General features: G+C 44.2%; 1 protein-coding gene across 3 annotated transcripts in view; it reads right to left on the minus strand.

Moving 5' to 3' along the window:
• The window catches only part of CSMD2 (CUB and Sushi multiple domains 2), a 481761-nt gene extending 456451 nt beyond the window's left edge, over positions 1-25310 (minus strand). For 2 of the 3 annotated variants that reach the window (XM_083453238.1, XM_083453235.1), the window contains exon 1: positions 24891-25310. In XM_083453238.1, the coding sequence (XP_083309364.1) occupies positions 24891-25047 (157 nt within the window). In that variant the 5' untranslated portion in view covers positions 25048-25310. The remainder of the gene's footprint in view (positions 1-24890) is intronic. The other variant, XM_083453239.1, reaches the window with a different exon arrangement.
• Positions 25311-26036: the final 726 nt, after the last annotated feature.

A 26036-nucleotide genomic window follows, 5' to 3' on the forward strand; every position in this document is an offset into this window, starting at 1 on the left:
TGTGCCCATAACACTAATGCATTAAAAATAGTTGATTGGTCAATTAGCTACATCTTTTTTTCCTTTGGGGGGGGCAGTCAAATGATTAGCCCTTTCTGTGATGGAAACCCCTCCTGTTGTAGAGGACTCTGAGTCATGATCTGGGGCAAAGAACACACTCAAGACACGTGGGAATCCTGTTGAAGACCATGAAGCTTCACCAATGCTCCAAGAAAACAGAGGAGGATGGGCCCTGGAGCACCCCTACCATTCACCTGTGGAGGTATATTGCTGGAGAAGCTGGGGACAAATAATCTTTCAGGGAAACTTGGTTCACTATTTCTGATAATCTCATCATGAACACCAGGAAGTTGATGAGAAAGTTCAGTGGTCCACAGTGCGTATTGCCCATAGGGCCCCCAAGTGGGGGGCCCCATGCGGACCCTATTCACACACCACTGACACCCCCTTCAATTCCTAAGCACCTTAATCCCAGCACTGAACCCCACCCCCATGTTTAGCTTCTCTACTCCCTATGCAGCAGATGGGATCGCTTGACCCTTGGCCCTAACACACCCACCAATTAAGTTTCTATGTCCCTCACAGCAGCAATAATTGCCAACACTGACTGACCCTTCCTCCTTATTAATTAAACTATTCATTCTGTAATACCATTATAATTCAGGAAGGAGACTGGGAGAAGGCACTGCAGGTAACCAGTAACCAGGTTTAAATGTAGATATCTGTATCTACCCAAAGACAGGTCCTAGGGAATTCAGTTTCTGTGAATTCTGAACTGTATCTCCCAGACATCTTCATGCAGATTAAAAATAATAATGGCAGATCAATAGGAACATGGGATGGAGAAGACTTATAGAGTGAACACGTGCAAAAAAATGGCATGCACCAAAAACAAACTATTTGCCCATTCCTGTATCTATATTAATGGTCTCATGACAATAGTAACCATGTGAACCAAATGTCCCATTTGAATTTGCGTCTTTCCATTTGCAGGCTAGCAGGCTCACATAAAATATATGCGCTACCTTAAACAGCAGCAGAGTATCTTTGCCCAATCCAGCAATATGCCCAGAGTAACAGATCATCAACAGTAAAAGAGTGCTAAAACAATTCTGTTAGTCAACGGGATTTTCCCAATTACACATTAAACACCATCAGATCAGGCTGCTGCTGCTGCAGTAGCAGCACATGGTACGAGTATAGATATGGGTTTCTATTACCATGCAGTGTTTATCGTAAGCCAAGTTCACTGAATCACGTAAATGTGTTGAATTTCAATTCTTTTTTAAAAAAAGAAAAGAAAAGGAGGTTGTATAAATAGAAGGTACAGCTAGAGTGGTAACCTCATTTAATTGCTTCTTTTAAAAAAACAAAACCAAAGCCATCCACTGAACTAGCTTCCTTCCTAACACCACATCAGACAGCACCGCAAAGCGCCAGGTAATAATTACCCGTTTCCCATGTTACAGCAACTGGGACTGTTGGAAAACCTTGACAACCCGTAACAATCATTCTCCACCATCTCCAAACAACACAGCAGCAACATTTACCAAAGGAATGAGGCTTGCCACAGAGCAGCAGCTCACACTGTGCGAGAACAAACAATGATCGGAAAGAAAGAAAAATACGCAAGGCAGATTTTGTTTTTCTCGTTACACTCATCATATCCATTCAGAGAAAGGTGTCCATTTTTAACAAGGACATGAAACCCTAAGAGACAGGCAGCCAAGCCTGCTTCATTCATCCCCACCAGGGTCCTTCCTTCTAACACAGCAGTAAGTTCATTTTTTTCAGAAATTAGATTGTTTATTTTTACATGTATAGCCTACCTTTCACATGCAACAGCTCTTGGGTGATTTTCCATCCAGGCACTGACTGGAGCTAGACCTGCTTGTCTTTGGGAAGGTTGCTGCATCATGTACCTTCAGATCACATACTAAGGCCTCCTTCCTTCACCTTCACCTCTTCTACTATGTGATCCTGTCTGGTTTGCAGGCTTACCACAAGCATCTTGTTATCCACTGTGAGAACAGGATGCTGGACTAACTGGACCTGTGGCCTGATCCAGCAGGGTTGGTCTAGTGTGCACTGGTACTTTGGTCCTGACTTCTGACTTGCCCCACAGCTTCTGTTTCTTGTCTCACCTTTGACTGCCTTCAAAGGCCCAACCCTGACCCCATCCTAGGTACTGCAGTCACCTCCTTATTATTAGTCTATATGTGGAGGTGAAGACAGCAACCATTCATTCTAGTCCCACACCTGATTGTCGTGTGCTCCTTTGGCCCAGCCCCAACACCCACATGCTCAGTGTGCTGTATGGGCACAGCCTCTCTTGCTGATTGGCTTCTCCATGATGTGCCAAGTCCATATGTATGCAACAGATACATTTTGCCTGATGTGTGGATGATGGCAGCAGCATGTTTGTGGTGTAGGAGGATGATGACCAGCAACTGTGCTCCTGCTACCCCTCCACACATAGATTAAATGTGTGCAGCCACATGAATAAGTCTAACAGTGAGAGAATACCATGAATGAGTCGTATCACAGATGTGGGCTGTTAGGTGGATTTGTAGTTGGTTGACTGGCCAAACCCAAACAGTGCTCACCAATAGTCCTTTGTCATCCTGGAAAAAAGTGATGTGGGGTTCTGTCCCAGGCCTAGTGTTGTTCAACATCTTTATATATTATGTGGGCAAATGAATTGAGGGGCTGCTAATCAAATTTGCAGATGACACCAAACTGGATGGGGTAGATTCTACCGCAGAAGATAGAATCAGGATTCACGATCACCTTAACAGATTGGAGAACTAGGCAACAATTAACAAAGTGAATCTGAATAGGCTGAGGAACACCTGTCTTGACAGCTGTACATGTGTAAAGGATTTAGGGGTCTTAGTAGACCACAAGCTTAACATGAGTCAACAGTGTTATGCAGCATCAATTGGGGGGGGGGGCTAATGTTGTTGTATGCTGCACAGCAGAAGTATAGTGTCCAGCTCAAGAGAAGTAATAGTACTGCTCTATTCAGCCTTGATCAAGCCCCACCTGGAGTACTGTATCCAATTCTGGGCACCACAGTTTGAGAAGGATATTGACAAGCTGGAACATGTGCAAAGGAGGGCAAAGAAGATGATGAGGGGTTGGGAAAATGAGCCTTATGAGGAATGGTTGAGGGAGCTGGGTATTTTTATAAACTTCTGCCATGTCATCTCTTACTTGCCTTTTCTTTATATAAAAACACTGAACACTGCAACCTTGAGAGTTTCTCTACCCCCCCCCCGCCTCCCCCAAATCCATGTTAGAGGGACAGGAGAACCTGCGGAACAGTACGCAGGAGGAGGAAGGGAGATCAGTCCCCCTGGAAGCAGAAACGCTTGCACTGATGGAACAATTGTGTCAGCTCAACGTTAAATTCCATCCAAAATTTGACCCAACATGCAGCTGTCCTTTGACTTTTGTATTTCAGTGAATTTTCCTGTGTATTTCGCCAACCAAAAACTAGGGAAACGCTCACATATGTTAGTGAAAACAGCATACAAAAATGGATTATATATGGGGAAATTGCTTGCAGAAGTGTCCATAGAAACATAGAATTGTAGAGTTGGAAGGGACCCCGCAAATCGTCTAGTGTCTTCAGACATCTAGATGTCTTCATCTGAAAAGGTCCTTTTCAGAACCTTTTCCAACTCTACAATATCCTTTTTGAGGTGTGGTGACCAGAACTATACACAGTATTCCAACTGTGGTGTCACCATAGAGTTGTATAAAGGTATGATACTAGCAGTTTTATTTTCAATTCCTTTCCTAATGATCCCTAGCACCTGCCTTTTTCACAACTAAAGGGGAAGGCAAAGACACATATACCTTGAGGACATCTAAAATTAAGGTGCATGTGACTCCAATCTTGTGTGATCTGCACCAGCTCAGCATACAGGCTAGAAAGAGTTGATCTTAACATTTCTGGGGATTTTTGTGGGAGGTGGGGTATAAGATGTATATTGGATAAGCCTTAGTTTTTTCAGCATGTCTTTGATTAATTTGATTCTTCCCCTCAGATTTTCAACCTGATGTATTGTAGTGCTTGTGGTTATGGTAAATCTGTGGGTTGTTGTTGCATTTTGTGGTATCTTATTTCTGTGAGGTTTTTTATTGATTTTTACTAGTGAGCCAATCTGGTGTTTGTCATCATATAAGGGGGAAGGGGAGCATTTATGAAATAAATAAAATATTTGTCCCAGTCTTTTGCCGTCTCAAGTGAAGAATTACACTCGTTGCTTTCAAGAAAAATCACATCTTTCGAGTTTCAAATAAGTGTTTGGAAAACTATGACTATATTTAAGACACTTAAATACAGCCAGAACTTTGTGAAACAGTAATTTACAGGGAGATTGAAGTAGACTTTGCCTTTTTCCCACCCGAAAACAGCATCTCAAGAAACCATATAAAAATCCAACCCTCATAAAAATTTGCTTTTGCACAAAAGTGTCTTAAGAAGTGCCAAGTCACTTTCTTGATAATATGAGTTTGTAGAGAGGAAGATTTTGCACGCCAGTCATAGAATCATAGAGTTGCAGGGTCCGCAAGGCTCATCTAGTCCAACCACCTGCAATGCAGAAAACTTTTTGCCCAATGTGGAGCTCAAACCCACCAACCTTAAGATTAAGAGTCTCATGCTCTTCCGACTGAGCCATAGCTGTCATGTCAGAAGCACCACCTGTGTTAGTGCAATAGAATACAGGGGCAAAAACCTGGTGTGGGTGGGATGAAGAGACCTATCCAGCTTAATGTACGTGCTGCTACTCATGCTGCCTCAAGCAAGGGAAGCACTTTGCACCTGCACCCAACAAATTGGAAGGTGCAGGTGGAAAGGCACTTACAGGCACTGTCTGTTAGGTGCCACAGTCCTCTGTAATGAAATGGAAAGGGGGCTAAGTGGAAAGAGCTTTGTATGCAGAGGGTGCCAGGTAGGGCTGACAAAGACGCTGTTTAGGACCTTGGAGAGCTAATGCCAGCCAGTGCAGACAATATTGATCTAGAGGAGCCAATGATCCAAATTGGTATTTGACAGTTCCCTGTGTTCACCAACCGCAACCGTACATGACCAAGCTACAGAGAGTGAGGTGAGCAAGAAAAAGAGGAAAGCAGTCAGAAGTTCCTCCTAGACAACTTGCCTCCCACAATTCTCTCCCTCAGTGCATCCCTCTTCCTTCTCCCATAGCTCTGATGGAACCGCTATCCATGGGAAACAGAGGAAGAGATAATGAGGGAACCATTGGTGCTGTTGCTAGGCAATATCCTCACATGCTGCCTTAACTGTTTCGAGCCAGGCACAGCCAGTACAAAGCAAGGACACATGAACGCTTCTGACAGCAAAGACCCAAGGATGCACCAGCAACCATAAAGCACTCTAGTCACATGAATGGTAAAACAGCAGAGACACAAACACATGTGGTTCTTACTTATGATGTTACGCTGCTCACACAAGTAGACTGCTCTCGTAACTAGGGTTTTGCTTGTGTATGCATGCACATATAAGCATGCTCATATTTTGTCAGAAACGAACGGTTGGGGTAAATAAATATAGCACACTGTGTCATTGGGCTCTCCTTATCCACCCGGTTCAAGACTGGTTCACACATGGGTCTTATTTATTTGTTACAGTTTTACCCCACCCTTCTCTGCCACAGCTTAGGGCTGCACACTACAAATCAAATCAATCCAATTAAAATCCTTAATATAAAACTAATATTAAAAACAGTAAGAATGTGCCATGCTGTATACAGTAGAAATAAATAATGGGCAATCGTTCCCAATCACCATTCCCCAGACACTTGAGTATGCTTTTAACTGTTGACAGAAAGATAACAATGTGAGGAACAGCTGCAACTCGAGGGAGAGGGAGTTCCGCATTCCAGGCGTCACCACAAAGAAGGCCCTGCTATTCAAATGGGTCATACCTGTTGATGTGACAACAAGCAGGGCTCAGCAGCGATTCTAAATGCCAGAGACAGTAAATGGACAAGGAGCTCCTGCAGATTTCAGTAGCCCATCCCTCTCCAACCTGGTGCCCTCCAGTTCTTTCTGACTCCAACTGGGGCTGATGGGAGTTGGAATCCAAAACATCTGGACAGTTCCAGGCTGGTGGATGCTGTGACAGCTCATCAAGTGGTGTTGTCCTGCATGGAGGGAGGCTAAAACTGGATGCTTTACAATATGTGTGTGCTTGCATTTAAGTCAGTTATACTAAGTGTCTCTTTTACAAATAACATTCCCTGCTTGAAAGTGATTTCAGTTGCAGAGGCTGGCACCTGTACTCACAATCTCTTAAAACAGAACCCACAGCACCAACTTAAAACCTGCTTTCTTATATAATAGGAAGAGCCATAAGAGAACCGTATCTGACTTTTGAGGTCAAGGACACCACAGGTCACATGTTATTGTGGCAGGTTATGAATATTTATGACTCCATCAACTAAAATGCATGGAGATTTATTTTTCATTGCAGAGAAGAAAACACTGTTCTATCCAGGAGCAATCAGTCCATGCTTCTGGAAAGCTATGAGAAGAAAAGGCTTAAGGGTTAGGCTATTTAAACCACACTAGAATTTAATCCTGCAGATGATTGTTTTTATTTATTGCATTTGGAATAATAATAATTTTATGATTTATACCCCACCCATCTGGCTGGGTTTCCCCAGCCACTCTGGGCAGCTCCCAACAGAACACTAAAAACAGAATAAAGCTTCAAACATTAAAAACTTTCTCCAGGCTTTCTCCAAGTAATTAAGGACAGGATACATGGGATTCCACCACCACCCCCTGCCTAACTTTAGCACCACAACAATCCTGCATGGTAGGCAGGCTGAAAGAAAAAGTTTGGACCAATGCCATTTGTCACTAAGCAGGAATCTGGAACCGAGGCTACCCCCATTTCTATTTCAACACTCTGTTATGGCTTCAAAGATGTGCTTGCAGGAGTCTTACAAAGTCACACAGAGATTTACAGAGTGAACTCCAGCTTTTGGAGGGTCTTTTGGCAAGTCACCCTCCATGGGCCCCTCTCTCTCAATGAGTTCACCTCCTCCTTGCAGCATGTCTAGGAGACTCTTGTCAGTTGGAACCCAGGTGGGCTCTGTAGATGCTTGACCATGCTGACTCTTGACTTCAGCTTTGGAAGCATCTCAAGAGTTATTCAATCAGATCTTCCATGGCAAGCAAGCATCTCTGAAAGGAAGCTTGCCCAACACTATCTTCCCAATAATACGCAACTACCAATGAATATTAAGAGTGTTTAAAACTGCACTTTGTTTACATATTTCAGTGGTGCAGAAACTCCTCATTAGACCCATTAGGCTCCTCAATAGCTCCAATTTGGTTTATGACATCACAACATATGTGATAGCAGGTAAGGACATGGCTGAAAAAGATCAGTTGTAAGTCTCTAAAGTGCATTCCTACTTGTTCCTTGCCAAGCAGGACTCATTGACTGACCACTTGAGATTGGCTGCACCAGGGTTTCTAATGGTTAACTCCCTAATGCAGCACATGGACCTTGCACTCAGCATTGATCAGCACTGAGAGTGAGGCCCATTAGAACGATGTCAGGGATTTGCAGGAGGGTGGCCCTACCAGCCTGTTAAATGTGTCCCATGAGATAGATGAGGTAAGCATTCAGCACACAGGCTGGAGCCAGTTCCCCACTCCTGACAAAGCCTACCAGGCTTAGCCTGTGCTCCACACAAATTCAACATGCACCCTTGAACATCACTTAGAATTTACTGTTGTTGCACTGGGATTCCATGGCAAATAAGCAGGGGTAATTCAGCACACAAATCACAATGGAAATGACTCCCTGAAGACAGAGAATCCAAAAGCCATAGCACTCTTCTACATGGCCAGTGGCAGTCAAGTATTTACAAAGATATTGGGGGGGGGGGAGAGAGAATCATGTTTTATCTGGTCAACAAAGACAGAAGAGGCAATAACACAGCAGGAAGCCAGTTTGGTATTTTAAAATCTAAACTCTGTGTGTGGGGGTGGGTGGGTGGCTGGGTAGGTGGGGGTGTTAAAAAAGTACTGCTGAACCTCCTCAGGAAATCCCATTGCTTGTTCCCACATCAGGAGCTGAGAATTTCCACCAAAAATCAAGTCCTAATATCCACATTCTATAGGAGTTGCTCACACTGCTATTCCTTTGAATGAAAAGTCCTGAACTGTTTAAGTTGTTCACCGGTTAAGCAGAGACATCACTGAAGATCCACAGTCACCACACCTGGGATGTACATACAAACTTCCAGACTGAATCTAGCTCAGGAGCAACTGCTTTTTCCTGTTGCCAGGAGAAGCCAGATGTTCAGAACACCAATTGGCTGGCCCTTGTTGGAAACACAAAACTGCCCCTCCCCTCAGAAGTGTGTAGACCACAGTCATGAAAACCCTTCCAAACTCCCTCTGCTCCATCAAGAGCAATGTTTCAAGTCTTTTAAGAAATGTGCTGGCTTCAAATAATATCAATGATCACACCAAATAAATGTTTGAAATAGAAACATGTCCAGCACCTAGGGGGAGCTAAAAATAGCCAAGAGACTTATGGAGGTGAGCATAAATGCCTGCACTGTCATCTGAACCAAGCATAGAAGAGTGAGAGCAGGAGGAAGCACAATGGAAAAACGCACACTTGCTCCTGGAGGAAGGTATATTTGTTTGTATGCAATCTTACTGACCACAAGATGACCAGATTTTCTGGTACTGGTTACAACTGTTTTTCACTACAGGAAACAGTCTTTGCACATGCTTTGAACTTCTCTAGATCCAAGACTGAGAGTTCTCACATTTGCTCAAAAGCCTCTCATTCCACTTTGTGACACCAGCCCCCTAAACCTATGTTTGTGGGTGCTGGTTATGTAAGGCATAAGAAATCAGCCCAAGACCATAATTCATCCACCAATGAATCCAGCACAATCTTCTGTGTCTTGAACATTAGATCAACTGGTAAAGAGTTTCTTAGGAAACAACTGAAGTAATCAGAATCTTTTTTCTCCAGCACTGCCCTTGAACTGACAGTTTTTAAAGGTGCACAAGCTATGTTCAGCCAAAAGTAGCAGCCTAGGCTTTAATTTCAGCCAAGGAACCCTCTTTTCCCCGCCTGGATATAAATGGCTGATTTAAGCAAAGATGTGACAAAGGGTCTTGCGGGGCGGGCGGGGGGGGGGAGGCATTACTATCATGTTTTCTAGAAAGCCTTTTAAGAGACACAGCAATTCAACAGATGCTCTGTGCTGTGATGCATGAAACAATGGCTTGGCTGGCATTATCACACACCTAAGACTTTGTACAAATCTTTAAATATAGATACTTTTCATTTAGTCCTGGGTATGGAGTTGCAAAACTTCCTCAAGAGAGGTCATCCATTTTTGGATCAATTTTGGCACAACATTTAGAAAAGGGTATTCTTTTCCTGTACTGTCTTATATGACACAAAATAAGACTGTGAAAAATCACTTGCCTTCAAGGTTCTCCAGTATAGGGAATAAAACCCAACAACAACACCTTAAGAGCTAAGAAATATAGCACATGAGATTTGCATAGCCCTGACCTTTCATTTGCATAGCTCCACCCAGAGCTCCGGGGACACGGGTGGCGCTGTGGGTTAAAGCCTAGGGCTTGCCGATCGAAAGATCGGCGGTTCGAATCCCCGCGGCGGGGTGCGCTCCCGCTGTTCGGTCCCAGCGCCTGCCAACCTAGCAGTTCGAAAGCACCCCTGGGTGCAAGTAGATAAATAGGGACCGCTTACTAGCGGGAAGGTAAACTGCGTTTCCGTGTGCTGCGCTGGCTCGCCAGAGCAGCGATGTCACGCTGGCCACGTGACCTGGAAGTGTCTTCGGACAGCGATGGCCCTTGGCCTCTTTGAGTGAGATGGGCGCACAACCCTAGAGTCTGTCAAGACTGGCCCGTACGGGCAGGGGTACCTTTACCTTTTTACCCAGAGCTCCATTTCTTTTCACACTGGAGTGTGACTGCAGGACAGGCTGGAAGAACTGGCTTCCATTTATATTTTATTCTTCTCTGAAACCACCACGCCTTTGAGGATCCAATTTCTCACCCACTTATCATTCCTTCTAACTGCAGACTCAGGTGGTGAGTGTCAACAGAATGTGAACCCAAAACAGAGTAACAGAATGTGAACCCAAAACAAGAAGCTCCAGCATACTTAGGGGGACTTCAAGGTCTGCTGAAGTAAAGGCCTGTTTAAGTCTACAAACAAACCACAACAAACAAACTAACAAAAAACCAATCCACAGAATGCTGAGCATCAGATGGGAAAGAAAAGTAGTGGAGGGTGGAATGCCTTGATTGAACTCTTTGCAGTCTAGCACAGGCATCCCCAACCTGCGGCCTTCCAGATGTTTTGGCCTAGCTAACAGGGCCAGGTCAGGGATGATGGGAATTGCAGTCCAAAACATCTGGAGGGCCGAAGGTTGGGGATGCCTGGTCTAGCAGGTATAGCAAATGTGGCACTCTCAATATGTTTGTGGACTTCAATTCCCATCAGCTCCAGCTAGAAAGCCAATAGCCATGACTGATGAGAGATGTAGTCTAACAACCTCTGAAGGGCACCACATTGGCTCTCTCTATTTCAATTACAGTGGTACCTCGGGTTACAGACGCTTCAGGTTACAGACTCCGCTAACCCAGAAATAGTACCTCGGGTTAAGAACTTTCCTTCAGGATGAGAACAGAAATCGTGCGGCAGCAGCGGGAGGCCCCATTAGCTAAAGTGGTGCTTCAGGTTAAGAACAGTTTCAGGTTAAGAACGGACCTCCAGAACGAATTGAGTTCATAACATGAGGTACCACTGTATCTTGAAAGAGCATGGCTGAACAGAAACCCTGAATATGAGCCTTCCTGTGTTTAAGAGATAGATTGTCACAACTTGTCATGATTTATCAATCATTACGGTTGCACCCCACTTTTCCTCCGAGAAGTTCAACGTGATGTACGTGGCTCTCCTGCCTCCCCTATTTTATCTTTCACAGCAACTCTGTGAGGTAGACTAGAAATTGACCGGCCCAAGGTCACCCAGAGAATTTCATGGCTGAGAACTATACAACACTGGCTCATTTAATTAGCCATTTAATCAATTGTTTTAATTAATTGATAAATAATGGCTGAGGAGGAGCCCCATCAAATGCCAGGCTCCTTTAGAGCGTCTAAACCAATGATTGTAAGAAAGAGCTCGATGCAAGACAGGGGGAGGGAAGAGAAGAGGGGGAAATCATCCTGGCAAATTGCTTAGTGATACTCTCAACAGTGAATCAACCTGACAGTGAACATGAATGACCGAGATCCCATGGCAGAGTGCCTGGATCATATTCCATGCACCCATTTTGATATGTGTCTCCTTCTGACAGAACCTCCCAGACAACTGGAAGACGGCAACACAAGGTTACCTCTCGCCTTCCTTCCTTCCCATCAGTGGCTCTGCAGAAAAAGCTCAGCAGGCAGACTGAACAATCCTGAGACCAGGGTGTCCCTTGACAAGGTTTGTACTGCTGAAACACCAGGATGTGTGAGCCTGACCACCAGAAGAATCAAATACCAAGGTGTGCTGGTTGGACAGTGGCATTTGTCACTGCTATTGCTATTTCTGCTATTATTTAAAATATTAATAATCCAGCCTTTGTGGTACTAATGTGACAATGAATTCCCAAATCTGACCTCAGGGGGGGAAATGGGTGTGTGTGGAAAAGAGTCCCTTTATTTCAACACAGAGATATAAAATTAACTGTAGGGGCATAGTTTGGAAATTAAACTGTGTATATCTTCACTACAACTTTCTGTGGAACAGATTTATTTATCCCCAAACTCTCAGTGTTTACTTGCCGTGTACTGGGGTGGGGATTGGAAAGGCCAGGGAAGACTTTCCTCGACATTTCCCACATCCCAATTTAGAACAGCAGGTTCCACCACAGCCCTTTTTGAGATGCTCTTGAGTTGCACTGTTTCTTAAACTAAAATGGTACCTGACACACACGGAATTAATCCAGGGCATAACACTGTTGTGATACCACAGGGTGTTGTAATAGATCACTTCCTTAAAAGATTGAACCGCTTCATGGAGGATAACCTATCCATTGCCATTGGCCATTGAAGCAAAGTTAAGCCTTCAAATGCAGAGGTAGAACACCTACATCTCATACTCTGGGCACAAATAATGAGAGAATGCTTCACATCTTGCTTATAACCCCAAAGAGGCAAATGTATGCTACCTCTTAGAAACAAAATGCTGGACTAGAAAAGCTATTGAGGCAATTCTCATGCTTTTACAGTCTACCAAGAGGCAAGTTCTACTTGTTTCAAGATGTTCAGAGTGGATCTGAACCTCAGTTGGCTTTCTTTCCCCTCTCAATCTTAGCATTCAGCAATTGGGGCATCTATATACTTCTTTTCCACTCCCAGATTCTAATCTTAGCACTGGAATTAATGGGAAGGTCAGCCAGTCGAACCCCAGTCTAACAAGAGTAGGAAACTGCACCCACAACCTTATTAGAGCCAGTGTGGTGTAGTGGTTAAGAGCGGTGGACTTGAAATCTGGGGAACCGGGTTTGCTTCCCCGCTCCTCCACATGCAGCTGCTGGGTGACCTTGGGCTAGTCACACTTCTTTGAAGTCTCTCAGCCCCACTCACCTCACAGAATGTTTGTTGTGGGGGAGGAAGGGAAAGGAGATTGTTAGCTGCTTTGAGACTCCTTAGGGTAGTGATAAAGCGGGATATCAAATCCAAACTCCTCTTCTTCTTCTTATTATTACAGATTACGTGAACTAATTCAGAGTATAAGCAAGGAACAGGAATAAAATAAAATCACAACACCAAAGGAGCAGAAATGTTCATTAGTTCCAGCACAAGATGGCTCTAGTAAGTGAGCCTAGTCACATGGAGACCATATGAAACTGTCTCATACCTTCCCCATCACTCCAAATTTATTTATTTGGTTTCCAAAAGCATTTCTGTCTCTTTTACCAAGTCAGAACATTGGCCCATCCCAGTATTGAAAGACTTCAGGCAGAGGTCTTTCACAGTGGTCAATCAGTCGTGTTTTTCTTATCAGCCATGTTGAATATTCTTTTTTTTTTTTAAATGAAGCAATAATAATTGGTTGTAATCAGCTGATACTTTTAACGGGAGATACCAAGGAACCTCTTACTTTCAAAATTGCTGCTTTACCAACTGAACTATGGCCCTTTTTTAAACACAGACACACACACACACAAAAAAAAAAACCAGGGTCACCTATTAGGTCTTAGGGAATCTCTTTCCTATCCCAACATAAGGAGAATGGTTTTCCACCCACCATTTCCTCATAAGGAGACTATTTGGGGATGACCTCTACTGGGATGAACACTCATCTTTCCTAGCCTGGTCATTGTTTAGTCGTTTAGTCGTCTCTGACTCTTCATGACCCCATGGACCAGAGCACGCCAGGCACTCCTGTCTTCCACTGCCTCCCGCAGTTCGGTAAATCTCATGCTGGTAGCTTCGAGAACACTGTCCAGCCATCTCGTCCTCTGTCGTCCCCTTCTCCTTGTGCCCTCAATCTTTCCCAACATCAGGGTCTTTTCCAGGGAGTCTTCTCTTCTCATGAGGTGGCCAAAATATTGGAGCCTCAGTTTCAGGATCTGTCCTTCCAGTGAGCACTCATGGCTGATTTCCTGGTCATAAAGGTAAAGGTAAAGGTACCCCTGACCGTAAGGTCCAGTCGTGACCGACTCTGGGGTTGCGCACTCATCTCGCTCAAGAGGCTGGGAGCTGGCACTTGTCCGAAGACAGCTTCCGGGTCATGTGGCCAGCATGACTAAGCTGCTTCTGACGGACCAGAGCAGCACACGGAAACACCATTTACCTTCCCACCAGAGAGCGGTCCCTATTTATCTACTTGCACTTTGAGGTGCTTTTGAACTGCTAGGTGGGCAGGAGCTGGGACCAAACAACGGGAGCTCACCCCGTCACGGGGATTCGAACCGCTGACCTTCCGATCAGCAAGTCGTAGGCTCTGTGGCTTCACCCACAGCGCCACCCGCGTTCCTAGTCATACCAGTCCCTAAATCCATCCAGGCCTGAGGGGGCCCTTGGCCAAAGGCACTCTGGTGAAACACCTCCTAAGCTAATTTGGTGGCAGCAATAGCTTAGTGGCCATTTTAATATCTCACAGTGTCCTGGAACCTGCGTGCTGATGCTGGATGTGCTCTGAAGTCTTAGAAACTGTGGTCAGCAATCAGGTTCCCTCAGCAAACAGTTTTGAGAATGGAGTCTTCACCAACCTGGCGCTCTCCAGATGTTTGGGACAACAACTCTTATCAACTGTATTGGCCGGGGCTGGTGTGAGTTCTACTCCAAAACATGTGGAGGGCACATGGTTGGTGAAGCCTGGAATAAGAAACGGAAGGCCAGGGGTGCAACCCCACCCAATCCAAACAGCTGCTGCCAGATCCTATTGCCACAAGCCTTTTTTCTTTTCTTTTATTTCATCCACCTCTGGGTGGGAGGTGAGGAGATAATGGAGGTGCACTGACAGGGGCCTGCAGTAGCTGACCCCTACCCTTGAGAAAAGAGCAGGTGGCGGGAAGGAGAGCAAAAGGAAAGGAAGATTCCAGATGAAAGGGGAAACACATTTCATACCAGAATCTTCAAAGCCAAGATGGGTGACTTAAAGAATACCCGCTGATATAGTGGGAATGTAAGACGCCTGGTGGAATGGTGATAATCAATGCGATGAAGTTATCTCTGGATATAAAATCTCTACATAAAAGAGAGTAGGTCATGCCGGCAATCGTGTTGCCCTACATGTCAAAGAGGACACCGAGCACAATAAATCAGAAACCTGAGGAAGAAATCAAATCACAGAATCACTGCTGGTAGAAATACCAGGTTAAAAAAGGAAATATATTTACACTGACTATTTTCAAAAGGTACCTTGGCTATTTATATGAAGAAATAGTTCTTTCCTTTAGAGACAGAAGAAGCTGCATTCACTGTTGCAATGAAGCGGTTTAGGCAGGTCATTTTAGACCTTTGGTGGTCTAATGGCCTCCCTCTTTAGATGGTCATGTGCACTGCATTTGAGGAGGCTCATTCTGCTGATTGGGGACCCTGAACTTCTTCCGTTGAATCCTGCCCTGAGAAACAGGGGCACATATTTCACTTTAAAGTAGACTTAATATTCCTCCATCACTTTTAATTTCCTCCCTCAAGATGGTTTGAACATTACCTCTCTTCAAGGCAAGTTATCAGGACTGGGCCTTGGGCCTTACCCTGCATTGAAGTGAATGCTAATACAGTGGTACCTTGGAAATCAAACGGAATCCATTCCGGAAGTCTGTTTGACTTCCAAAACGTTCAGAAACCAAGGCGCAGGTTCCGATTGGCTGCAGGAAGCTCCTGGAGCCAATCGGAAGCCATGTTGGACATTCGGGTTCCAAAGAACTTTCACAAATCGGAACACCCACTTCTGGGTTTGCGGTATTTGGGAGCCAAAATGTTCGACTCACAAGGCATTCAGGAACCAAGGCATGATTGTACCAAGGTTTCCCACATTCATTTGAAGCTGAAGATTAGACTTGCTTACAACCAACTCCAGGTCCAGCTTTTAAGGCCTCTAACCATCATAAAAACTCTGGTAGTGGTTTGTTTATATCAGTGGTTCCCAGTTAGGGGTCTGGGGACCACTGAGTGTCCCTGGCAGGGGATGGTGCCACGTGGGTCCCCGGCACCATCCCCTGCCTGGGACTCACTTACCTTGTTGATGGCACATTGAAAGCCTTCCACAGATCATCCAGCCACTGCTCATGAACAGCGCCTGCTTGCTGGCAGGGGAAAAACTTGTGAAAGAGTTGCTGGGTGGCAAGTAAGCTGGGAGTGGGAACAAACTCTGATGCAGTTTCTTAAGGCTCGCTCTTGCGATTGGAGGGGTGGGGGAAGAGATTGCAAACAGCTCACATGCTTATCGTTAAAAAAAAATATGTAAGGGATTCCTTCCCCTTGCTCTCTACTTTTTAACTGAAAAGAACTTTAATTGCTTTCAACAACTATCAAGATTTGAGCACTCTACCAGTGCTTGTAGGTAGGGTTTTCATTGACGCTTACCTCATGTATTTGGGCTTCATGTTCCCAACAGGGGAAATAGCTAAGCAAATTGCCACAATGATTAGCACAACAGCTCACCCTCTGATGATTTAGTTTAGTGCTCGGGCTGGGTGACACTTTCGTTTCAACATCGTGATATATCAGCAGCTAAATGCTGGTATATGCTGATATATCACAATGAATGGAATTTATTTCGGCTGCTTCTTCCTCCCCTAGGGCAGGCCTTCCTTAGGGAAGGAAGCAGCAGCAGAAATACATGGCCCAGCCCTACACAGTGAGCGAGTCCTGATGCCTCTCAGGGCTCACGTGTGAGTTGAGGAGCACTGGGGCTTTGCTGAACTGCTCAGCTGGGGGATGGAAGAGGCCTCAAAATTGTAGAGCTGGAAGGAACCCTGAGGATCATCTAGTCCAACCCCGTGTTTTGCAGGAATATGCAGCTGTCCCATATAGGGATTGAACCTGCAACCTTAGCATTACCAGTACCACACTCTAACCAAGTGAGCAATCCAGGCTGAATTATATTCTTATATTTATGATATGTTTCTATTAGCCTTTCAGTTTGTTGGACTATTTAAATTTTGTTATGTCCTCTAATTGTTAGTGAAATATCTTACATAAACTTCTTGATGTCATGAGCCACTTTGAGCATACTAATAACAATAATACCAACATTACAAAATTCCAGCTTTTTTCTACTCAGTCTTCACCAATTTTTATCAAGCCCTGACCAAGCCATCACTTATGACCTGAAGGTGCAAGATTCCTCAGTTAGCAGAACCATATGTTTCTAACGTTTTGCTAAGATGTACCATCTTAGATTACAAGTAAGGAATAGCATGTCTGAATACTCTTTCATATACAAAGACTTCTGCATATAGAACACTTGCAAGTTAGGGACACAATTGCTTTTTTAAAATTAAGTTGTAGTGGAGTAATGGAGACAAGTTTTTCCTACTGTCTGGGGATAGGCAATTTGTGGTAATATCACAAATTTTATGGTCTGTTTTTTAGTACAGTGGTACTTACATGGGATGCGGGTGGCGCTGTGGGTTAAACCACAGAGCCTAGGACTTGCCGATCAGAAGGTCGGCAGTTTGAATCCCCGCGGCGGGGTGAGTTCCCATTGCTCAGTCCCTGCTCCTGCCAACCTAGCAGTTTGAAAGCACATCAAAGTACAAGTAGATAAATAGCTACCACTCCGGTGGGAAGGTAAACAGTGTTTCCGTGCGCTGCTCTGGTTCACCAGAAGCTGCTTAGTCATGCTGGCCACATGACCTGGAAGCTGTACGCCGGCTCCCTCGGCCAATAAAGTGAGATGAGCGCCGCAACCCCAGAGTCGGCCACGACTGGACCTAATGGTCAGGGGTCCCTTTACCTTTTACCTTGGTTTACAACCATAATCCATTCTGGAGGTCTGTTTGTAAACCAAAACAGGTCGTAACCCAAGGCGCGCTTTCGCCAATGGGGCCTCCAAATTTTTTTTGTTCATAATCCAAAAAAATGGGTTGTAATCCAAAAAAAGTTTGCAAACCGGGACATGCACTTCTGGGTCTGATGTGTTTGCAATCCAAAACATTGGTAAGTCAGACTGTTTGCAAACCAAGGTACTACTGTATACCTAAAATCCTTCGCTTTTTAGGGACCACCCCACATTTTCTTCAGAAAACTGCTTTGCTCAGGTAACTACCATAGAGTTATCAAAATTTTCAAAAGTATGGGGTCCATGGCTTGGCTTTTGAAAAATAGGGGGTCCTCATTAATTAGCTAATTAGGAACCACTGGTTTATATAATCAGCTGATCAGAGAGGACACAATCATCATGGTCTAATCTTGTGCCATCAGAATGAATGTATTTTTAAATGTTCATAAATATTAATTGACCTCTTTTAATATGACAAAATCTGCATTGGTTAGCATATTGATCTATCTCCAAATCACATCTCTTATTTGCTTAAATTTGCTGCTCCAAACTGAGTGTGTGTGTCACATTTTGGCCAGATACAAGTAAATGAAAGGCAGTAAGCTTATCGAATGACAAAAGATTAAGTAGTGTATTTAAATATATATATATATATATATATATGCTTTCGTAGATTTTCACGGGTACAGGAATGCAGGTTTTGGTGTCCTCGGGTGTCTTCCCGTGTAAAAGTTGGGGTGTCTAGGCGACGTTTCGACGAGGTCTCACTCGTCATCTTCAGGCTGGTGCTTTCGGCTTCTTGTTACTGGAACAGAGCAGGATCTCAGTGTTTGAGTTCCTATAAATACTGTTGAGGAGGTGTGGTGTATAGCCTCCAAAGTTCTGGGCAGAGAGGAGGTTCCCAGGCTAGTGTGCCTTTTCTTCTTTTGTTCCTTAATTACTTGAGGGATATCTTGAGTGATTTCTTGAGTGATTTCCTGAATCCCACTTAGGTGGGTCATTAGGTGTGGATTAGTTGCTAAAGCCTTCGTGTCTTGAACTCTTGAACTTTGTGAAGAGTTTTTCTGAGAAGATGGCTGTACTGCACTTGGTTGTGCTCTGGCTTGGCTTCGTGTATAGGGGCGAGCTGTGGTTTTGTGGCCTGTGCCAGCCAGATCTGTGTAGGGATTGCAGGGGGGTGCAGCATCCGGAGGTGCCACCCTGGTTTGGCTACTGGATGGTGTCTGTAATTTATCTGTGGAGAGGGTCTGGGTTTGGGTCTGGTGTGGTTGATTGGTGATGGCGTTCTGTGTGCCTCTGGATCTGGTGTCGGATTTTGTGGGGAGGGCTAATTTCCAGATGTCTGGCAAGCGGGATGTGTCGTCACGCTTGTTCATGTTGTGAGGGTGTTTCTCTATCTCGATGGCTTCCATGATTATTCTCTTGTGGTGATGTTCCATGTTAAAGAGCAATTTGGAATCTGCAAAATTAATTTCGTGTCCTGTTTCTTTCATGTGTTGGAAAAGAGAGGAAGTTTTTTCTTCTTTTTTGACGGCATTCTTGTGTTCTGCGATCCGTGCATTTATTCGTCTGTTTGTTTGTCCAATGTACGTGGCTGGGCAGACTTTGCAGGGTATTTCATAGACCCCTTGGTTTTCCAACTGAATTTTATCCTTGGGGTTTCTGAGGATATTGGCTATTTTTTGGTTGGTGCAAAAGGCTGTTTTGATATTGTGTTTATGGAGGATTTTGCTAATTTTATCTGTAGTGCCCTTGATATAAGGAAGGAGGGCTATGCCATTGTTTCCCCCAAAAACCAAGACACAGAAGAAAACAATGGCATAGCCCTCCTTCCTTATATCAAGGGCACTACAGATAAAATTAGCAAAATCCTCCATAAACACAATATCAAAACAGCCTTTTGCACCAACCAAAAAATAGCCAATATCCTCAGAAACCCCAAGGATAAAATTCAGTTGGAAAACCAAGGGGTCTATGAAATACCCTGCAAAGTCTGCCCAGCCACGTACATTGGACAAACAAACAGACGAATAAATGCACGGATCGCAGAACACAAGAATGCCGTCAAAAAAGAAGAAAAAACTTCCTCTCTTTTCCAACACATGAAAGAAACAGGACACGAAATTAATTTTGCAGATTCCAAATTGCTCTTTAACATGGAACATCACCACAAGAGAATAATCATGGAAGCCATCGAGATAGAGAAACACCCTCACAACATGAACAAGCGTGACGACACATCCCGCTTGCCAGACATCTGGAAATTAGCCCTCCCCACAAAATCCGACACCAGATCCAGAGGCACACAGAACGCCATCACCAATCAACCACACCAGACCCAAACCCAGACCCTCTCCACAGATAAATTACAGACACCATCCAGTAGCCAAACCAGGGTGGCACCTCCGGATGCTGCACCCCCCTGCAATCCCTACACAGATCTGGCTGGCACAGGCCACAAAACCACAGCTCGCCCCTATACACGAAGCCAAGCCAGAGCACAACCAAGTGCAGTACAGCCATCTTCTCAGAAAAACTCTTCACAAAGTTCAAGAGTTCAAGACACGAAGGCTTTAGCAACTAATCCACACCTAATGACCCACCTAAGTGGGATTCAGGAAATCACTCAAGAAATCACTCAAGATATCCCTCAAGTAATTAAGGAACAAAAGAAGAAAAGGCACACTAGCCTGGGAACCTCCTCTCTGCCCAGAACTTTGGAGGCTATACACCACACCTCCTCAACAGTATTTATAGGAACTCAAACACTGAGATCCTGCTCTGTTCCAGTAACAAGAAGCCGAAAGCACCAGCCTGAAGATGACGAGTGAGACCTCGTCGAAACGTCGCCTAGACACCCCAACTTTTACACGGGAAGACACCCGAGGACACCAAAACCTGCATATATATATATATATATATATATATATATATATATACACGGACCTCCGGAATGAATTAAGTACTTAACCTGAGGTACCACTGTACTTTGTATTTGTGTGCCTGTGCATGTGCGCGCTTAATTTTAGTTTTCATTTGATTCTCTGTTGTTTTTCTTTTGTGTTACCTGTTTTTGTGTTGAATTTTTTAAAAATATATATATTTTAAAGTACAGTGGTACCTCAGGTTAAGTACTTAATTCATTCCGGAGGTCCGTTCTTAACCTGAAACTGTTCTTAACCTGAAGCACCACTTTAGCTAATGGGGCCTCCTGCTGATGCCATGCCAGCGGAGCACAATTTCTGTTCTCATCCTGAAGCAAAGTTCTTAACCAAGGTACTATTTCTGGGTTAGCAGAGTCTGTAACCTGAAGTGTATGTAACCTGAGTGTATGTAAACTGTACAAATTTGGCTGTTTCATAGCCATTCCCTTTGCACTTGATGTCCAGGCCAAATGCCTCACCACCACCCTTTAGTTGGTCCTGCTTGCTTATATCCAATGTGCTGTTAAACTATCAAGCAGTTGTTAAAACTGAAACAACAGGACTTGTGATCAGGATCTCTTCAAATTCTGGTCTCATCACCAACTGTGTTGTGGCCAAATGATTATTTAGACAACTGGTAAGAAAGATGGCTACAACACCCCTAATTATTCAGGAGCTCTTTTCTTGACTCCTCCTTTCTACTTCAGATTTATCCCTGAATCATGTAAATAATTTGTTTCAATCATGCATGGATCTAAGATGTATCAGACTAAAGACACGTTTGCCCAATCAGTCAGCTCTCTCATATCCCTTATGCACAGATTGAAACCAGCATATTATTTGCATAATTTGATAAAAACAAAATACCCACTTCAAAGCCACAACACACGACAACGGTCTGCATGGGAAAAGCAGAATTCATGAGTAACGGCTGAAAAGAATTACGATGAGACTAACAAAATACCCACCATCATTGTTTACTTGTATCCTGGTTTTCCATGGTAAACCACACTCAAAGTGGCTCACAGCATCAGGAAGTTTATGTAAGATATTTCATTAACAATTAGAAGACATAACAAAATTTTAAATAGTCCTACAGTTTGAAAGGCTAATAGAAACATGTAAGAATACAATCCAGCCTGGATAGCTCAGTTGGTTAGAGTGCAGTGCTGATAATGCTAAAGTTGCAGGTTCAATCCCCGTATGGGACAGCTCATATTCCTGCAATTACACGGGATTGGACTTGATGATCCTCAGGGTTCCTTCCAGCTCTACAATTCTATGGTGGTATATTAGGCATTACGGGCTTCTGGCAGAATTACATTAGGCAGGTTATCCTCACCCTTTCAACCTGGTCCTGGTCTGCAGGTTACCCAGGTTACCCAGAGATTTGGGAAGCAAATCTCTCCGTACCTGCATATCCCAAAGTTCAGTTACTCTGTTGTTATGTAGCATGACCAAGTAGTAGAATCCAGCAAGTGACCTTTATAGAAACTAGCAACATTCCCACCACCCTGAAGGGCTGAATGTATATGGTGGGAGAGCATGGCCCCTTGCTTTTGAAGCCCATGGAGCCATATGCAACTCATCAGACTTTCACGTATCCTTGGGTTGAGAGAGGTATCCTGGTGCGACGGACAGAATGTTTGGATAAGAACCATCAAGATTTGGGTTTAAATCCATACTCAGGTATGAAACTCCCTGGTTGACTCTGGTTGAGTTGCTATACTCTCAGTCTAGCCTACTTCACAGGGTTGTTGTGATATCAGGATAAGTTAATAAATGCAGTTTCCTGTGGACTGCAACCTGTCAGAAGCAGTTCAGCAATGAAATATGCTGTCATTGGAAGCAGTGGATTAATTTCCCCCTGTATTGATTTGCAAGTAAAGACTGGAAAGACACAAGTAAATTAGGTATAGAATATCCTGCTTTAGAGCAGAGTATTAGGTTAAAATGAAAAATTTCAACCCTAGGAAAACTCTGTCCCTTCTTACAGCTTGTTACGGTAATTTTTTCCCCTTAAATGCTTTATTCCAAAATATCTTTATGCAAAAGAAGCAAGCTATTTTGACAGACAATCCAAATCAGAAGTAACCTTACATAGAATAAGCTATCTATGCATCTCAGGATTTGGCTGTACTCATTATCACCTCCAGCCATCAACATCTGCACAGAGAATTGGTGTATTTGCCCCTTTTTTTGTAATGCTCATTTACAAAACTCCAAAAGCAATTCAAAATATTGACAGGTTTCAATAATTAGAAGAAGGTTAATGCAACACTAGTAAGGTGGGTGGGTTTAGATACACAACTGAATTTATATATTTAATACAGGCTACAACTACTTCCTGGTAGTTTTATTCACACAACTGTAGTGCCACACTTTGGGCACTCCTGGTCATTACTCTCTAATAAAGCACCTTTTTCCATGGAAAAAGAACCAGGTAGATGTCAAACCACTGAGGTTCCAATTTTGCTCCATTATAGTGCCTAATCTTTTGACTAACCAGCCAAGCATCACACCGCAGCCTTGAAAAATGCCAACAATTTGATGGCAACAGTAACATCTGTGCAATAAAGGAGCAAGGAAGCAAGCATGAAATAATTGCTGCATTCATTTATATATCTATTTAGGCAGTAATAACTTGTTCCCTTGGGGAAGGAATATCATTTTTCTTCCTAAAATCTAGGATAGGCATTTTTTTCTTTTTTAAAAAACCCGACAGGTGGATTCAATAGGTGTGGGTTTAAGGAACCCAACTGAAACTCACTGAAGTCCACGGAGACCACGGACTGAGATGGTGGCAGGAGAGCATAGGGAGAACCAAGAGATAGTAGTACAGACTGTACCTCTGAACACAATCCAAAGTATTGTTTGACTTCAAAGCAAGCATCCATTTATAAATAAATTAAAAAGGCACATGAATAGGCAATATTGGGAACATCAAGTGATCACAGAAGTTAAAACTGGAATTAGCCAGTGCGAAGAAACAATGGAGATCAAGGGAGGAGAAAAGTAGACCCATATGACAATCCATCAGCCATGGCTAACCAGTGTCCCACTTGTAGGATAAACCAGATCTGACTGCTTTCCTCCCTTTCGCCATCACAGACCCACAAAGGTTTTGCAAAGAAGAAAAAGCGCCGGCAGCAAGTGAAAAGGAATATTCTACCCGTACCCAGTTAGTTGACTCTCTCCGCACCCCCTCCATCTCAACGCCCATCCATATACGAGTTTCCAAAAGATACTCTCAGACAAACAGTTAATTGTCAGCCAATGTCCTCTTGGAGAGACTCTCCCTATGGAAAGACCTCGGTGCTGAATTTCAATTACAACCACAAAGTTGACCAACCATATAAACCTATCCACAGAGCAATCCTACACTGTTATTTTTTTCTTTCTGCAGAAGTAATCCTCATTATGTTCATTGGAGTTTACACCCTTGTAATGTATGTTTAGGATTGTGGCCCACCACTTTAAAAAGTAGGGTGGGGGGAGAGAAGGGAGGAAAACCTTCATGATTCTGGTAGGGAAGAGTGCCAAAAGCAGCCATCTATGAAGACATCCTCATTATTCCAGACAGTAACAGAAATTTTAGGAAAGCCCTCTTAGGGAAGAAAACTGACCACCACTTCTTCCTTCCCTCAATCCCACTCCATCAAGAAATGAAACTTCAGCAATAGATTTCTTTGCTTGGTTTCTGCAGCAAGGGCATTTACAGGAGAAGCAGTCAGGGGCTAGGATGGAAAAGGGGGGCATTTGTGATATCAGACTACCCTTTTACCTCTTCTGGTAGACTGGGTTGTCAAAAATGCCAGGGCCAAAATAGGAAGGAGCCCATCCTTAACCATTCTGTCCTTATAATGTGGGGAGAGGAGGTGTGATGTGTCACACAGTGGTTCTATCATCATTCAAGAACTACAGGTTTACAGACACAACATTTGGCGAGGGATCATCAAGAGGGCTGGCGGGTGGAAAAAGCCATGAAACATGTTCAATTTCCCACCTTGATGGAGCTATCACCCTGCTTTGCAAGGGGGGGGGGGTTGTAGGCTTATTTGACATTCTGAAAAGAGGAGTTGCCCATTTCCGTCCCATCTCACCCACCCACCCACCCCCAAAAGCAAATCTCCCTCGGAACAGCGTTGCTCTCACAACCAGATCCCTGCAAACTTTAACATCCTGCTGTAAAAACAACAACTGCAAAGCAGAGATCCTAAGAAGGCTTTCCTTAAGCACAGAGATTACCCCCCCCCCTCCGCCCCGACACACACAGCTGAAAAATGCATGAGAATTTAGCTGGTTCCATGGACTGAGGGAACCCCCAACCTCAGCCCAAAGTCACCCGCCACCCACACCTCGAAAGGTCTTCCCAAACTTAGCCACCCTCCTCTGGCCCCACTTACCGGCGGCTGATGTTGCCAAAACCCCCACCGAAAGCAGAAGAATCCGGCTCCAGTAGCTCACCTCCACCGTCATGAGAGCAAAAATCCCCAATTTTCCCCAATTCCGTTTAAAGCTGCAGTGGCATGCCGGCTTGTCCCAACCGAAAGAGGGTTGCATGTCAAAGAGGGGTTGGGGGGTTGATTTGCTTGGAGGAGGAGGGAAGACGGGGAGGAGGAGGAGGAGGTGGAAGAGGAGGAAAGGGGGGGAGGAGAAGAGAGAGATGGGTGATTGGTTTGAAATTTTCGTCTTAACCCCCCCTTCCTTTGCTCAATGGGATAATTAGGATAGGAGGAAAGGGAGGCTTCTTTTAAAGGGGGGGGTCAGGATGGCGCTTATTTAATCTTATATACATATATACATACATATGTATTTGCTCATAAAGAAAAAAAAGATCCGAATGCACAGAGAGCTTTTTTTCTCTCTCCTCCCAGCTGCTGCAGCTGGGCTAAACCAACTCACACCGTAGCTTGGGGAGAGAACTGGCTATCTCTTTCTCTCTCCCCCTTTTCCACCCTCCCTTCTCTTCTTCCTCGGTCTTTTTCTTTTTTTTTTATGCCTACCTTGGATCAAGCTTTTCAGGATTAACAGCTGAAGCTCCCCAGGGAATTATTCTTTTAAGTTCCAGGTGATTAATCACCACTACATCGCTGGGGATTTTGTTTTAATGGTCTCTTACCTTTAAAACAAACACTAAATACTGGGGGTTGGGAAGATTGAGGAGGGGGGACTCAAGTCTGGATGGGCCGCTGAAAGGTTCGTTAACTTCCCAGCGCTTTCCGCATCGTGCGGGGAAGGAAAACCCTCCAATCCAGCTTGCATTAGCTTGATTTGATGAGAATAAAATTCCCTGCAAAATCTCTTCCTCATCACCACCTTTAAGAAGAAAGGGGGGCGCCGGGGAAGCGTGCCAGTTTCACGCCACCATTTCTTCCAGGGAACAATCCACAGACCCTTGAGTTGAATTGACAAGGTTCAAGCCCTGCATTGATGGGAAGGTGGGGAGAAAATCGCCCCTTTCGCTCGGGAGGGCGAGGGCGAGGTGTCTGCATTTGTAAACCATTTGTAGGATGTTGCAAGAGCTAGCGAGGAATTACAAGGTAATTCTC

The sequence above is a fragment of the Podarcis tiliguerta genome, assembly GCF_965153285.1.
Source record: "Podarcis tiliguerta genome assembly, chromosome: 8".
Taxonomy (NCBI): Eukaryota; Metazoa; Chordata; class Lepidosauria; order Squamata; family Lacertidae; genus Podarcis; species Podarcis tiliguerta.